Source organism: Emiliania huxleyi (genome assembly GCF_000372725.1).
Source record: "Emiliania huxleyi CCMP1516 unplaced genomic scaffold EMIHUscaffold_257, whole genome shotgun sequence".
Classification (NCBI taxonomy): domain Eukaryota; phylum Haptophyta; order Isochrysidales; family Noelaerhabdaceae; genus Emiliania; species Emiliania huxleyi.
Window position 1 is genome coordinate 150,016 of NW_005200110.1, and position 14,001 is coordinate 164,016.

The 14,001-nt window shown below is 69.3% G+C and overlaps 6 protein-coding genes across 6 annotated transcripts in view; 1 reads left to right on the plus strand and 5 right to left on the minus strand.

Annotated features, from left to right (window-relative positions):
- EMIHUDRAFT_237821 (hypothetical protein) overlaps positions 1-2,351 on the minus strand; it is a gene marked incomplete at both ends in the record, with an annotated part of 4,297 nt that extends 1,946 nt beyond the window's left edge. The window contains one exon of the mRNA XM_005777759.1: positions 2,329-2,351. Coding sequence (XP_005777816.1) covers positions 2,329-2,351 — 23 coding nt within the window. The remainder of the gene's footprint in view (positions 1-2,328) is intronic.
- Positions 2,352-2,429: 78 nt separating this feature from the next.
- EMIHUDRAFT_237822 (hypothetical protein) lies at positions 2,430-3,308 on the minus strand (the record flags this gene model as incomplete). Its single annotated transcript, XM_005777760.1, has 3 exons — positions 2,430-2,768; positions 2,877-3,128; positions 3,237-3,308. The coding sequence occupies 3 exons, from the start codon at positions 3,306-3,308 to the stop codon at positions 2,430-2,432; spliced, it is 663 nt and encodes a 220-aa protein (XP_005777817.1).
- A 4,157-nt stretch (positions 3,309-7,465) lies between these two features.
- EMIHUDRAFT_237824 (hypothetical protein) lies at positions 7,466-8,387 on the minus strand (the record flags this gene model as incomplete). The annotated part of the gene is made up of 3 exons (XM_005777761.1): positions 7,466-7,504; positions 7,590-7,615; positions 7,760-8,387. 3 exons carry the CDS (start codon positions 8,385-8,387, stop codon positions 7,466-7,468), a joined length of 693 nt encoding a protein of 230 aa, XP_005777818.1.
- A 69-nt stretch (positions 8,388-8,456) lies between these two features.
- On the minus strand, positions 8,457-10,132 carry EMIHUDRAFT_237825 (hypothetical protein; the record flags this gene model as incomplete). Its single annotated transcript, XM_005777762.1, has 4 exons — positions 8,457-8,510; positions 8,855-9,265; positions 9,707-9,782; positions 9,945-10,132. 4 exons carry the CDS (start codon positions 10,130-10,132, stop codon positions 8,457-8,459), a joined length of 729 nt encoding a protein of 242 aa, XP_005777819.1.
- Positions 10,133-10,399: 267 nt separating this feature from the next.
- EMIHUDRAFT_237826 (hypothetical protein) lies at positions 10,400-11,459 on the plus strand (the record flags this gene model as incomplete). The annotated part of the gene is made up of 2 exons (XM_005777763.1): positions 10,400-11,082; positions 11,111-11,459. The coding sequence occupies 2 exons, from the start codon at positions 10,400-10,402 to the stop codon at positions 11,457-11,459; spliced, it is 1,032 nt and encodes a 343-aa protein (XP_005777820.1).
- A 290-nt stretch (positions 11,460-11,749) lies between these two features.
- On the minus strand, positions 11,750-13,780 carry EMIHUDRAFT_237827 (hypothetical protein; the record flags this gene model as incomplete). Its single annotated transcript, XM_005777764.1, has 3 exons — positions 11,750-11,854; positions 12,026-12,352; positions 13,697-13,780. The coding sequence occupies 3 exons, from the start codon at positions 13,778-13,780 to the stop codon at positions 11,750-11,752; spliced, it is 516 nt and encodes a 171-aa protein (XP_005777821.1).
- Positions 13,781-14,001: the final 221 nt, after the last annotated feature.

Here is a 14,001-nt window from a genome sequence, read left to right on the forward strand (position 1 = left end):
TGCCGCCGCCGCCATCGCCGCCACCGCCGCCTCTACAGCCGCCGCCTCCGCCTCCGCCTCCGCCGCCGCTTCCGCCCTCATCCTCGCCTCCTCCCTCTCCCTTGCCGCCTCCTCCCTCTCCCTTGCCGCCTCCTCCCTCGCCCTCGCCTCTGCCTCCTCCCTTGCGCGCGACGCCGCCTCCGCCTCCTCCGCCGCCCGCGCCGCCGCAGCCTCTGCTACCACCCGATCCGCTTCCTCCGCCACTCGCGCCTCCTCAGCCGCCCGCGCCTCCTCCGCCTGCTCCGCCGCCCGCTCCGCCGCCCGCGCTGCCGCTGCCGCCGCCTTCTCCTCCTTCTGCCGCTGCCGCTTCAGCGCCCTGGCCTCGCGGGCCTTTCGCTCCGCCAGCTCGTCGCGCAACCGCCGCGCCGCCTGCAGCGCCTCCGAGCCGATCGCAGCCCTGAACGCCTCGAGATCGGCGTCGCCTCGCTCGCACGCCTCAAGCACCTCGCGCAGCGCCGCCTCGGCTGCATCGCGCGCCTCCGCCGCCTCCGCAGCCGCGGCCGCCTCGCGTGCGGCCGCCGCGGCCTGTTCGGCTGATTCTGCGACCGTCGTCTCCCTCTCCGCCTCTGCTGCGGTCGACGAGTGCTCCTCGAGGGCGCGCACGCACTCGGCGTGGCCCTCCTCCTTGGCCAGGTGCAGCGCCGTCTTGCCGCTCGCATTGCGCGCCGTCGCGTCTGCGCCCGCCCGCAGCAAGCGCCGCACGACGGCGGGGTGGTTGTGGAAGGCGGCGCCCATCAGCGCGTTGTAGCCGTCGCTGTCCTGCAAATCAACCGCTGCGCCGTGCCGAAGCAGCAGCTCGACCACCTGCTCGTGGCCTTTGGCGGCGGCGTCCATCAGCGCGGTGTCGCCCTCGCTGTTCTGCAGGTTGATCTCAGCGCCGTGCTGCAACAGCAAGTCAACTACTCGCTCGTGGCCGTAGAGGGCGGCGCACATCAGCGCGGTGGAGCCGTTGCTGTCCTGCAAGCTGACCTCCGCGCCGTGCCGAATCAGCAAGTCGACCACCCGCTCGTGGCCTTTGGCGGCGGCTAGCATCAGCGCGGTGTCGCCGTTGCTGTTCTGCAGGTTGATCTCCGCGCCGCCCTGCAGCAGCAGCTCGACCAACCGCTCGTGGCCCTCCAAGGCGGCGTACATCAGCGCGGTGTCGCCCTCGCTGCTCTGCAGGTTGATCCCCGCGCCGTGCTGCAGCAGCAGCTCGACCACCCGCTCGTGGCCGTAGATGGCGGCGCCCATCAGCAGCGTGATGCCGCTCACGCCGCCTCTCTCGCACGTCGCGTCGGCCCGCCCGCCGCCCTCGAGCCACGCCAGCACCGCCGCATCCTCGCCTCTCTCAGCCGCTGCGATGACCTCGTCGGAGACTGCCACGCCACCGCTCGACGCCCGCCCCGCCACCGCTGGAGATGGCGTCTTCGCGACTCTCGATCCAGCCGAGGAAGCGCCGCCGGAGGAAGCGCCGCCTGCGCCTCTGCCGCCGACTGCCGCCGCAGTGGGCCGTCCCGCCACGACCGCCTCCTTGACGTGCTGCCTGAATGCCTCGACGCACTCGGCGTGACCCTTCTCCTTGGCCATCTGCAGCGCCGTGCTGCCGCGCACACTGCGCGCCGCGGTGTCTGCGCCCGCCCGCAGCAAGCGCCGCACGACGGCGGGGTGGTCGAAGAGGGCGGCGTACATGAGCGCGGTTTCGCCGATGCTGTTCAGCAGGTTGATCTCCGCGCCGCGCCGTATCAGCAAATCGACCATCCGCTCGTGGCCGTGGCGGGCGGCGTACACCAGCGCGGTAAAGCCTTTGCTGTTCTGCAGGCTGACCTCCGCGCCGTGCCGTATCAGCAAGTCGACCACCCGCTCGTGGCCGCTGGCGGCGGCGTACATCAGCGCGATGTCGCCGTCGCTGTCCTGCAGGTTGACGTCAGCCCCACGCTGCAGCAACATCTCGACCACCCGCTCGTGGCCGTAGCGGGCGGCGCCCATCAGCAGCGTGATGCCGCTAGTCTCGCCTCCCTCGCACGTCGTGTCGGCCCGCCCGCCACTGTCGAGCCACGCTAGCACCGCCTCCTCCTCGCCACTCTCCGCTGCTGCGATGACCGCATCGACACCGCTCGACGCCTGCTCCGCCGCAGCCGGCGACAGATTACCCGGCCGCACGCGCACGCTCTCGCCGCCGCCCTCGAGCGCCACAGCGTACCGCCCGCCCTCGAAGCTCTGCGCCACGCCCCGCTGCCCGTTCAGCTCGGGACGGGAAGACAGCCCGCCGAGCACGACTCGCTGGCCGAGCAGCGGCGCTGGCTCGCCCACCATTGCATGAAGTTTGGTGACATTTTTGCGTGAAGAGATCGCTTTATATTACCCAAAAGCTAGGCGACACAACGCCCTCTATGTTGGGTCAAGGCGGGCGCCTAGAAGAAAGCGCCGCCCCCCGAGGGGGAATCCCACCCGTACCCCGAGCCCCCGTCGAAGAGCGCGTCGAAAGCGTCGTCGCCTTCGTCGTACTCCTCCGCGTCAAAGCACCGGACCGGCTCCCCCCGGCCGTGCTCCCTTGCCCAGCGCATCTGCCGAACATGCGCACGCTGCTCCTCGCGCGCCCTCTCCTCCGCGGCGCGCGGCGTCCACCCGGTGGACGCCAACAGCGACTCGAGCGTCGCGCGATAAATCGCCTCGCCTTCCTCGCGTGATACCACCTCGCCCGCCTCCTTCGCCACCGCCTTCTTCCCACGCCGCGATAGCTTCTCGCCGCCCTTGCTCGCCAGCGCCGGCGATGCCGTGGCGCGCCCACCGCGCCCGCGCGCCCGCGCCTGAAAGGTAGCCCTGCCGTGCCCGACGTCCCCCCGCGCCCGAAGGATGACCCGCGCCTCCTCCTCCGTCACGGGCGTCTCGCGACCCCCTCGCGCCTGGAGGATAGCCCGGGCCTCCTCGTCCGTCACGGGCATCTGCGTCCTGTGCTGCAGGGCAATCCTCAGCGCCCGGACGCGCTTGTCCTCCTCGGCCGTGGCCGCCGCGCTCGCCTCCGCCGCCCCAGAGCCCCCTCCTGCCACCGCATCCTCCGCGTCCGCGCCGCTGTAAGTAGAATCCGAAGCTCCGGCGGACGCAGCAAGTGGCTGCGAACTGTGCCCGGTGTCGGTATGGCGCGTCGCTGAAGGATCGGCAACAATTAGGGTCTTCGGAGCGCGGCGGCCCGCCTCGGCGGCGGCAGCGGCGCCCTCCACCTCCTCCTCCCCCCCCGCGGCGGCAATCGTCCCATCGCCGCTAGCCGGCAGCGCGGGCGCCACGGGGTCCATATAGGCCCCGGGGCGCCGCCTCCGGTTCCGCCTTCCGCGGCCTGCGCACTGCAGGCGCCGCTGTCCGCCTCTTTGGGGCGCGCGCCGCCGCGGCCCTCGCCGCCAGCCGCGGCCCCGCCGCCGTGCTCCTCGCCAGCGGAGCCACTCCCAGCTCCGCCGCGGGGGCCGCTTGCGGCAATCGCATGCCCGTCTGCGGCACGCGCGGCACCCTCGGCAGCGTCCGTACCGCCGCCGCCGCCAGCGCGCTCGCCAGCAGCACCATCGCCGCCGGCCATCGCGCTGCCGCCCGCCTGCGCGCCAGTCGCAGCCCCAAGCGGGGGCTCGACCAGAGACAGGGAGGCAAAGGATGACAAAGCCGCCTCAGCCGCGTCGCTGTGACATTTTTTTCTCCTGTCGTAGGGCTCGGAGCCGCGGCACCGGTCCGCGCCGCCAGCGGGGCGAGAGCACCAGCCTACAACCAGCCGACATGGCAGTTGAGATCCTGGCGCTTTCACACACACACACACGGGGGGGGCCCACTCGAACACAAAACACGCCACGCACCGCATCGCCCTCCCAGCCACAGCCCTGGATTCTGGCCCGACGCCGAATCGGCGCGCGCGGCGGCCGGCGCGGCTTGGGAAGGAGGGCGCGCTTTTTTTGCGTTAACCGGTGACCCACACTATCGGACGGAATGCGCGCGCGCCGACCCATTCAGCCCCTAGGGGACCAACCAGACTATGGCCACCACTAGCCTCGCCAACCGCTCCGCATTGTGTCGAGCGAACCTGACGCCACTTCGGATGGCTACGTGGGCGCCTCGCTGTGCTGGCGTTATGCCCGCAGCTGCGGTAAACACTCCAACTCCATGCCTACCCGACCAACCGACGCCTTGCATCATCAGCGCGGGGGGGCCGGCGGGCGGTTGGCGCCTGTGTAGCAGCTGAAGCGCAACTCTCTGAGTTCTCGGCCGGGTCTATACCAGACAGGTCTGGCGCTGCATGGGCGGCCCCAACGAATCCGGGCTGCGCCATGCCTTCCGTCGCGATGGACTGCTGGTCCACGTCATCTCTTCGCACTCGCCGTTCTGGGCCCGTGTAATGGCCGCCAAGCGCCTCGTCGACCTGCAGCTCGAGCACGATTGCGGATACAACTGTGCGGCATTCTCACTCTTTCACCAGAAGCTGCCGTTTTTAGCGTTCCCAAAGGGCGGCGTCGCGCTGCTCTTCAACGCGGAACGTGTATGGAGCGCGGTGCAGTGTATGTCTGTGATCGACTCAAACTCGGAAGGCCGCGTGTGCAGCAACTGCGGGCCCCTTACGTTGCCTTCGGGGGCTAACCCGAGGTGCATGGGCAAGTGTGAGGTGGGAGATGGCGGCGCGTTGTGCAGGCAACTGCAGGCGGGCTGCGGTGTCCAGTGGACGATGCCGGTGGAATGGCGCAAGTGTAGTGCGGAGGAGGTCGAGGCCGGCAGCTGCGAGATGTGCCGCACACCCCAATGGTGTGACGCCGAACATGTCAGATCCGCCGGCGAGTGGTTGCGCGTGTTTGGGAATGGGACGCGCCTACAGGCGCGACAGTGCAAATGGAGGGCAACCCAGGCGGCCATTTTCATCGATGCCGTGCACAGCTTTACGCAGCGACTGCGGGAGGCGGGCGTCGAGCGAGCGCAATCACTGCTCAAGCGCAGCAATGTAAAGGTAATCAACAATGAGGTGAATCTCTACCTTGACCACGCCGGCCACGAAGGCGACGAGAACGCGGTGCTGCCTAACGCGCTCGTCGGTGCGTCACAACTCCTCCCCTCTGGCGCCGCATAATTCCCCCGTGATATCACGCCACCCTCCGAGCCACACTAGGCCTCGTACTGTTGAGACGACATGACCGGAGCGACCTCCGCAACGTGCGCGCGCTTGACCGCAAGCTGCGCCAGCTAGGCACGCCCGTGCCCACGTTCACCCTAGCGCGCCAAGCGACATTCGGGGCGGATGGAACCCTTGTCTGGGCCGGGCTACTCGCTCAGATCCAGCAGGTTATGGCGTGGCGACCGGGTGGAGAGGCCAACCTCAGCCGCTGCCTGACGCCCACGCGAATCGACGGTGTCGTCAGCAGCCGGTCGATAGGAGGTCGTCCTTAAGGATGTGCGTAAGGACGAGGTGCGGCGCACGTCGTCTTGATGGAGCCAGGTAAGGTAAGGTAAGGTAAACTTCTCCACACACACGAGGTGGTGGGGCAAGCCGGGGGCGACCCTCGCGTCTCCACGTCTAACGACAGGAGCCCCACGGCATTAAATGTGCAAGGCCCAGTGCGCGTGGGTGAGCGGTGTGTGTGTGTGTATGTGTGTGTGTGTGTGTGTGTGTGTGTGTGTGTGTGTGTGTGTGTGTGTGTGTGTGTGTGTGTGTGTGTGTGTGTGTGTGTGTGTGTGGAGCCATTCTACGTCCGAGGCAAGGAGCTGACAGCTGTGCAGGCGCTCAACCGGTGCCACCGCATCGGGCAATCTCATGCAAGCTAGAGTACGTTACGTCAGTACATATAACGTGAACGTCGGTTTCTCGGGGCTGCAGAGAGCGCGCCTATACTGGGGTGGAACGCAGCAAGAAGGGTCACGCGCTCGCTCAAAGCCCGAGGCCGGGCCGTGGCCGGATAGGGTTACAAGGGTAGTAAGTTTTTGGGCGCTTCGCGGTACTCTGTACTGAGATCTTACCACAATAATCTGAAAACGCAGCAGCGTCAACCAGCGAGCGAGAGAGGCAGCCTCAGGACGCAGAATGGCGCCCCAGGCTCCTCCTCGCCCTCCTGGAAAGACGCTTCGAGGCGCAGACACGGGCCGCGCGCGGCGGGCGGCATTGCCACCGCCACCCCGCTCGCCGCAGCGCGCCGGAAAGTGTTGCTCTCTCCCATGGGTGCCGTCTCGGCCTCGTCGGCCTCGCAGCGCGCAGTGCCCTCGTATGCCTCGAGGAGCAAGCAGTTGGCGCCGCGCGGCGCACCTCCGCTCTCGACGGAGAGTGGCGCCGGCTGCTCGTCGGGCGGGAGGGGCTCGGCCCACGGGCTGAGCACCACCTCCTCCTCCTCGCCGCCCCCCGCCGATCGCAGCAGCAGCGACGCGTACACAAGCACCGGCCGCCCATGCAAGTTGACGACCGAGAGCAGAAAGTCGCCGGCGGCCGACGAGCCGCGCCGCCACGCGGCCACGGCGGCCCCGACGCGCCGGGCGTGCGCCGCACCGGCGTCCGCACGGTACCGCACCGGCGTCCGGCCGTCCGCCAGCGGGTTGCGGGCGGCGCTCTCAAAGTGGAGCGCGAGCAGGCCGGCGCCGCTCGAGTCATCGATGCGGAGGCTTGCCCCGTCGGAGAGCACGCTGCCCGCCGCGGTGTGTCCGCAATGGCTGGAGAGCGAGAGTCGCACGGCGTCGGGGGCGGCGCTCGCGCGGCCGGCGCCTCGCAGGAAGGAGCCCTCGCGCTCCTTGGGAAAGAGGCGGGGGCTCGACGGCTCGGCCGGCCCTTTGTACAGCGAGGCGAGGCGTCCCTGGATTGTCGCGGCGAGCGGGCCAGCGGGCGCCAAGGCCGGCGGCGGTGGCGCGGTGTGCGGTGCTGCGGCGGCAGAGGGAGGCGGGTGCGGGAGGACGGTCGACTCCACGCCGCCGAACTGGCCCACTCCCTGCGGCGGCGCCGCCGCCGCACTCCGCCGCACCGTCACGACGACCTCCGTAGGCCTCGCCAGCGGGCCAGCTGTGCTCGGACGAGGGGCGGGCGTGGCTGTGGCGGCCGCGACGACTGCGGCGGGTCGCCAGCCATGATCTGCCGGGGCGAGGGCGGCGCCCGGCGGGGCCTCCGGGTCCGGAAGCGGCTCGGCGGCGGGCGGCTCGAAGAAGCGCACAGAGGGCGGCGCCGAGTCGAAGCGCACGCGGCGTGGGGCGGCCTCCCAGACCCTCTCCGGGCCCCGGCCTCGCCCGGCCGCACCGCCGCCCTCTGGCACCACGGGCACATGCCTGTTCCGCTGCGTATTCGCGTCGACGAGGGCGGCCAACGCCGGGTCGTCCTCCCCAAGCAGCGCGGGCGGAGGCGGCGGCGGGGGCTGCGGTCGCGGTGGCAACGGCGGCGGCGGCGGCGGCGCCTGAGGCGGCGGCTGCGGCGGCTGCGGCGGCTGCGGCGGTCGCGGCGGCGCCGGCACGGCCCGCTCTACTTGCGTGCTCTTGTTGAGGCTGCCAGTCCCGCCTCCTGCGTCGTCGCCGCCGCCAGAAGCACCATCGACATCGCTGCAGACGTCGTCGTCGTCGTCGTCGTCGTCGTCGTCGTAACTCACGAGTCTCTGCGGTGCGGCGGCTGCCGCTGTCCCGTTCGGCGGTGCCCCGCCCAGCGGCGCGTCGTCGTCATAGCCCAGCCGCGCGGGCGGCGCAGGCGCCGGCTGCGGCGGCGCAGGCGCCGGCTGCGGCGGTGCTGGCGCCGGCTGCGGCGGCGCAAGTGCCGGCGCACTCGACGCCGCCTTGGAGGGAGGTTGTGGCTGCGGCGGCGGCCGAAGCGCGGCGGGCTGCGGCAACGACTCGCGCCGCCGGAGCAGGATGTGCTGCGTCTGCGCCGCGCCGAAGCGAGCCGCGGTGCCGTCCGCCCACACGGTTGGCTCGTGCGGCGGCAGCCGTGTGCCTGCGAGAAACGTGCCGTGGGCAGAGCCGAGGTCGACGAGGTAGACCGCGCCGGACGCGTGGTGCAGCACAGCCGCATGCCGCCGCGACGCCGACGGGTGCTCGAGCACCACATCGGCGTCCGGAGAGCGGCCGGCGACGACGGCTCTCGTCATGCCTATCTGCAGCGTCTCTGGGCGGCCCTGCCGGTCGATGCGCGCCACGCCTCCGCTGGTGACCAGGAGCCGCGCAGCGCATGGCTGCGCCGGCACAACGCACCACGGAGGCACCGCGAAGCCGAGCGCAGCCGCCGGTAGGGAGGGCGCCGCGTGCGGCGGCTCGGGCGCGGGAGCAGGAGCAGCCTGCGCTCCTCTCCCGCCAAGCGCCCAGCCGCGCTGCGCCATGGAGTCCGCCTCGATGAACATCGAGAGGCGCTCCGGGCTGCCGGTCCGCCAGCCCTTGCGGCCGCGCTGGAAAGACATGGTTGTGTGGCTAAGCGCGGATGAAGAGATAGGGCGCTCTGGCCAAAAGAATTCTAACCCAAGCCCCTCTCACAGCAGACTGGCACGAACTAGCACCACAAAAGGCACAGCAGACAACGGCCCCTAATGGGCCGTCGAAGAGGCCGTCATACTCCTCCGGCCTCGCCCCCCCTTCCCAACCCTCCCCTGGCTCAGGCTCCTCATCCTCGCGGCGCGCAGTGCGCACCCCGCCCCGCGAAGACGAACCCTTCCGCCGGCGTGCCTCGCGGGACTGCCGCCCGCTGCCGCCGCCCTTCCCCCCCTCCGCTGCCCGCGCCGCCTTCTCCGCCGCCCGCGCGGCCGCCTTCGCCTCCTCCGCCGCTAACAGCGCCTCCCTCCGCGTGACCCCTATGGGCCCCTTGCGCATCCAGCTTCCAGGAGAGGTCGCGCGAGCGACCTATCCAGGGGTTACTCGGATACGGCGCAACGTAGCCGCTGCGCAGCTCCGAGTAGTCGCCGAAGCCCCCCCCCAAATAGCCCTCCAGGCAAGCATCGCAGACCCACTCGCCTAGCTGAGAGATCTCAGAACTCTCGCCGCGCCAGATCTCCTTCTCCGCCGCCTCCATCTCCTCTCTCGACCAGCCCCCCAGCTCCGACCAGCCCTCACGCAACGCCCGGCGCCACAGCCACGGCTCCACGCCAAACTCGTCGTAAAAGCTCCCAAAGCACTGCTGACACTCGAGGCCTGGGCCTCGAGCGTCCGCCGCGGAGACGGGGTTGTCCGTGCTCGCGCCCGCCCACTCCTCGAGCGTCGCCGCTACGAGCGCCCCGTAGACGGCGTCGACCGCCGCCTCCGCCAACGCCTCAGTAGCCGCCTCGCCCGCCTTAGAACCCGTGGCCTCATCTAAAAGGATGAAAGGGTGGGGCGCGCCGGCAGCGCCCGAGACCGGCGTCTCGGGCGGGGTAATGCCGGCGGGCCCCCAATATGGGGCACGTCCAGGTCCATTCGACGAGCAAGAGCGGCCGCCCTCCTCCCCCTCCGCCGGCGCCGCGCCGCCGGGGAATTCCTCCTCCATTGGGTCTGACCAGCCGAGATGAGCCGAGATGAGCCGAGATGAGCCGAGATGAGCCGAGAGAATTTTACAACAAAACTCCCTCGCACAACACTGGGCACGGGACTGGCGCGCACTGCCAAGAGAAACCGAGATGAGCCGAGACGAGCCGAGCCGAGATGAGATCAGCCGAGATTGAGATGAGATGAGATGAGCCGCGATGAGATGAGATCAGCCGAGATGAAATGAGCCGAGATGAGCCGAGATGAGGAGAGATGAGCCGGCAACAGTTGGCCGAGTGCTAACACCAGTGCCTGCAGAGCTCGTCCGCGCCCAGCTCCGACTCGTCTCCGAGACTAAGTATCTGCATGAGCAATGTCAATGATGACTCGCTCGAAGCGTCTCCTTCTGTCCAGGGTTGCACTTCCTCGCAGCTTATAGGAAGTAGCGGGTGAGCTTTTCCCGCCCACTAGGGCGGCGCGGTGACAAGGGGAGGCCGCGGCGGCGGTGGAGGCAGCGGGCGCACTTGTCCGTAAACAGGATGCCGTCGAGGTGGTCGAGCTCGTGCTGGAAGACTCGCGCCTCGAAGCCGCGCAGCCGCCGCTCGACTGCGGTGCCGTCGAGCCGCTCGTACCGCACGTCGACCGCGGCGGGCCGCTCGACGCTAGCCGCATAGCCGGGCACCGAGAGCCATGTCTCCCACCCAGCGACCATCTCCCGCGAGCGGCGCTGTATGGACGGGTTGATCGCGATCCAGGGCTCGTCGTCGTCGCGGTACGAGCCTATGCTCGGGACAATCTCGGATCATCTCGTGTGATCTCGGGTAATCTCGGATCATCTCGTGTGATCTCGGGATATCTCGTGAACGTGAAGCGCAGCCGGAACGCGGGCGCCCTCTGTCAGCTGTGCCACAGCCGGCTGGTAGTCGCGGTAGTACCTCGCCAGCTCGAGACCTAGTCGGAGACTGGCCACCATACGTACATGCTCACCGCGCTGACCTCCACCGCGCCTACTGCCCTGTCTTTAGCGCACAGCAGCACCGCCGTCCCGCCTTACAGCACGAGGCGTGTGGTCCACCGCGGCCGCGAGTTCTTCAGCGCGCAGGTCCAGCCGGCGGGTCACGGCGCTCCGGTGCCTCCTCTGGTGCTCTTGCCTCCGGTCGGGGTTGGTATCGACCGCGCCTTCTACAACCGGCTGCACCAGGAGTGGCACGCCCTCGGTTCTCCGGCAGCGATGCATTCGTACGACCTGCTCGGAACGGGCGACGCGAGCCCCAAGCCGCGCCGATTCTACTCACCAGAGGTGTGGGCGGCTCAGCTCGACGACTACTTGCGCGAGCATGTTAAGACGCCGAGCGTGCTCGTTGTGCAGGGCGGGCTGCTTCCGTGCGCCCTCGAGGTGTGGCGGCGATCGGGGCGCGAAGCCGTGGCCGGCGTCTCGCTGCTGTCGCCGCCGCCGCTCCGCTTCTTCTCCAAGGGAGCCGACTCGCGAAAGTTCTCTCGAAGGACGCAGCGGCTCCTCTGGGCGGCCTCCTGCTCGCCCGCCGGAAACCTCTTCTTCCGGAGGCTCCGAGGAGGATCTCCTCCCGGCGCGCGGATCCGCGAGTTCACCGAGCGGTCGCTCTTCGCCTCCGAGTCCGACGTCGGCGCCGAGTGGGTGAATCAGTGCATCGCCGGCGCTCGATGCGCGGAGCCGCTTCTCGACCTTCTCGTACCTCTGCGGCTCCATCCCTCCCGGCGGCGCGTGGCGGGACGAGCGCACCGACGTGTTCGACTCGCTAGACGTGCCGCTCCAGCTGCTGCGCGGCGACTATGGAGGCCTGGAGAACGCGACGACGAAGGCCGAGGAATTGCTCTCACGCGCGCGTTTGCCCGCGCGAGAGTGCTCCGCGATTGTGCTGGGCAGCCGCGCTTGCCTGGCGTACGAGCGACCCGCACCCACCGCTCGCATGCTCGCCCGCTTTATGGAACGGCACTACCGCGCGCCGCCGGCGAGGGGCATACCGGCCGGTGGTGACGCAGGTGTGGTCACGCCCTTTTAGCTAGAGCAACGTCGCAAGAAAAGAGTTGGCTGCCGGGGAGGGGCAAGGGGGTGCCGCGGCGCGCGAAAGCTCTGCGCACTGCGGCCTGCGCGAGTGGTGTGAGGTGTGGAGGCTCGGCGGTGTGAGGAAGGCGGCGGCGCGCGCCTGCACCGGGCCTTGCCAAAAAAGAAACAAGGCGCGCCCAACCCCCCTCTGCGCCGTCTCTCCCACGTATGGTCCTACAGGTACAGCTACACACACACATGCTGTACAATGTGTGTGTCTCTAGCCTACAACTCTACACAATAGGCTCAACAAGAGCTGCAGTCCCTTGCGGAGCATACCAGCAAGCGATCAATGAGCTCGGCCTTGCGGCCGGAGACGCGGAGGCCCTTCTCACGGAGCCGCTCCTTGAGCTGAGGGACGGTGAGAGCGCACAACTCACCTGCAGGCTCTGAGGCTGAAGATGTGGGTGGCGCGCTACCGGACTGTGCTGCTGGAAGCGCCTCACGAGCCAGCGCATCTTGCAGGTAAGCACCTTGGCGCTCCGGGCTCCCGCCCAGCGCAGTCCACTCCCAATATGGCACCGAGAGAAGGGGCCAGCCGAAGCTGCGCAGCTGCCGCCGTTTCAGGAGCGTCGCGCCGCTGGGCTCCTGGCCGATGAAGTGGGAGGGCCCATCCACCTCGACGGCGATGCGAGCGCCGCCGTGCTCGATGACGGCGTCGAGCGAGTAGCCAGCCTCGGTTAGCACCTCCTCTTCCGCCGAGAATCCGAGCCGGGAGAGGCTGGAGACAACCTCCCGCTGCAGCTTCGATACGTGCACCCCTCCTGACACGAATGCATTGCGGCAGCGGTCCGAGAACGGCGCCGAGAGCGGGGGGGCGAGGCCACGCTCGGCGAGCCAGAGCTGCCACTGGTGCAACTGACTCAGACCTTCGTGGTCAAGAGGGAGAGCTTCGCAGCGTGCGGCAAACGCAGGGCCAAAGAGCTGCGGCGCCAGCACGTCGGCAACGGCGAACGCCCACGCCGTGGTGGCGAGATCTTGCGTGTTGAACTCCCCCAGCCGCGGCGCCGCCTCCTTGGCCATCGCCGCAAACAGCGTAGGCGCCGGCACGCCAGCCGTCGCAAACGCCCAAACCGTGTTGGCGAGCGCCTGCGGCGTGAAGTCGCGCAGCCGCGGCACCGCCTCCTTCGCCATCGCCGCAAACAGCGTAGGCGCCGGCACGCCAGCCGTCGCAAACGCCCACGCCGTGTTGGCGAGGTTCTGCGGCTTGAAGTCGTGCAGCCGCGGCGCCGCCTCCTTCGCCATCGCCGCAAACAGCGTAGGCGCCGGCACGCCAGCCGTCGCAAACGCCCAAACCGTGTTGGAGAGGTTCTGCGGCTTGAAGTCGTGCAGCCGCGGCGCCGCCTCCTTGGCCACCGCCGCAAACAGCGTAGGCGCCGGCACGCCAGCCGTCGCAAACGCCCACGCCGTGTTGGCGAGGTTCTGCTGCGTGAAGTCGCGCAGCCGCGGCGCCGCCTCCTTCGCCATCGCCGCAAACAGCGTAGGCGCCGGCACGCCAGCCGTCGCAAACGCCCAAACCGTGTTGGAGAGGTTCTGCGGCTTGAAGTCGTGCAGCCGCGGCGCCGCCTCCTTCGCCATCGCCGCAAACAGCGTAGGCGCCGGCACGCCAGCCGTCGCAAACGCCCAAACCGTGTTGGCGAGCGCCTGCGGCGTGAAGTCGCGCAGCCGCGGCACCGCCTCCTTGGCCACCGCCGCAAACAGCGTAGGCGCCGGCACGCCAGCCGTCGCAAACGCCCAAACCGTGTTGGAGAGGTTCTGCGGCGTGAACTCGCACAGCCGCGGCGCCGCCTCCTTGGCCAGCGTACGCCACACCTCAGGGTTCGCGTGAAACCCCACCCTGTCACCCACCACCGCTAGCCCATGCGCGACGTTGGCAACTGGTTGTGCCGTTGCACGTGGCAGCACTTCAAGTGCCGAGTCGAGGAGTGGCTGAAGCGTCTGAGGCCGCCTACGCAGTTCGTCACGGAGCCAAGCGCGCTCTCGTGGGTCTCTACGCACGAGCTTGCCGAGCGAGTTCCAGCAAGCGCTCACATCGATTGGCCGCATTATTGCTGCACACCTCTCGTGCACGTCGAGCACCTCCCGCACACTCCGGAGCTCGTTCATGAGTGGCACGCGGCTCGGATTGGGTCTCCGCCCCGAGTGGAGCTGAGAGGCAAGGCTGAGCCACCTAGGAGCCAGCGGCACGCCAACCGTCGAGTGTGCTCCGCATGGTGGAGTGGCGAGCTTGGTGGCGCGGATCTGGCACGCGCCAAGCCGGCGCAGCGATGCAAGCATGGCCGGTAGAACCGCCGAACCGCCGAAAGCTGGCCGTCAACGCGAGAAACGCGCGCTTGCCGCTGGAACGCGGGAATCCACAGGAATATCAAGCGGCTCCCGCCATCGGCGGGCGCGTCCACAATCACACGGTCAAACTCTGAGACGAGATGGGATAGAGGCTGCGCAGGCCGTCCCGTTTGCATGTAAAAAACGCCCCGCGCGCTGCGCGCGCCGCCGGG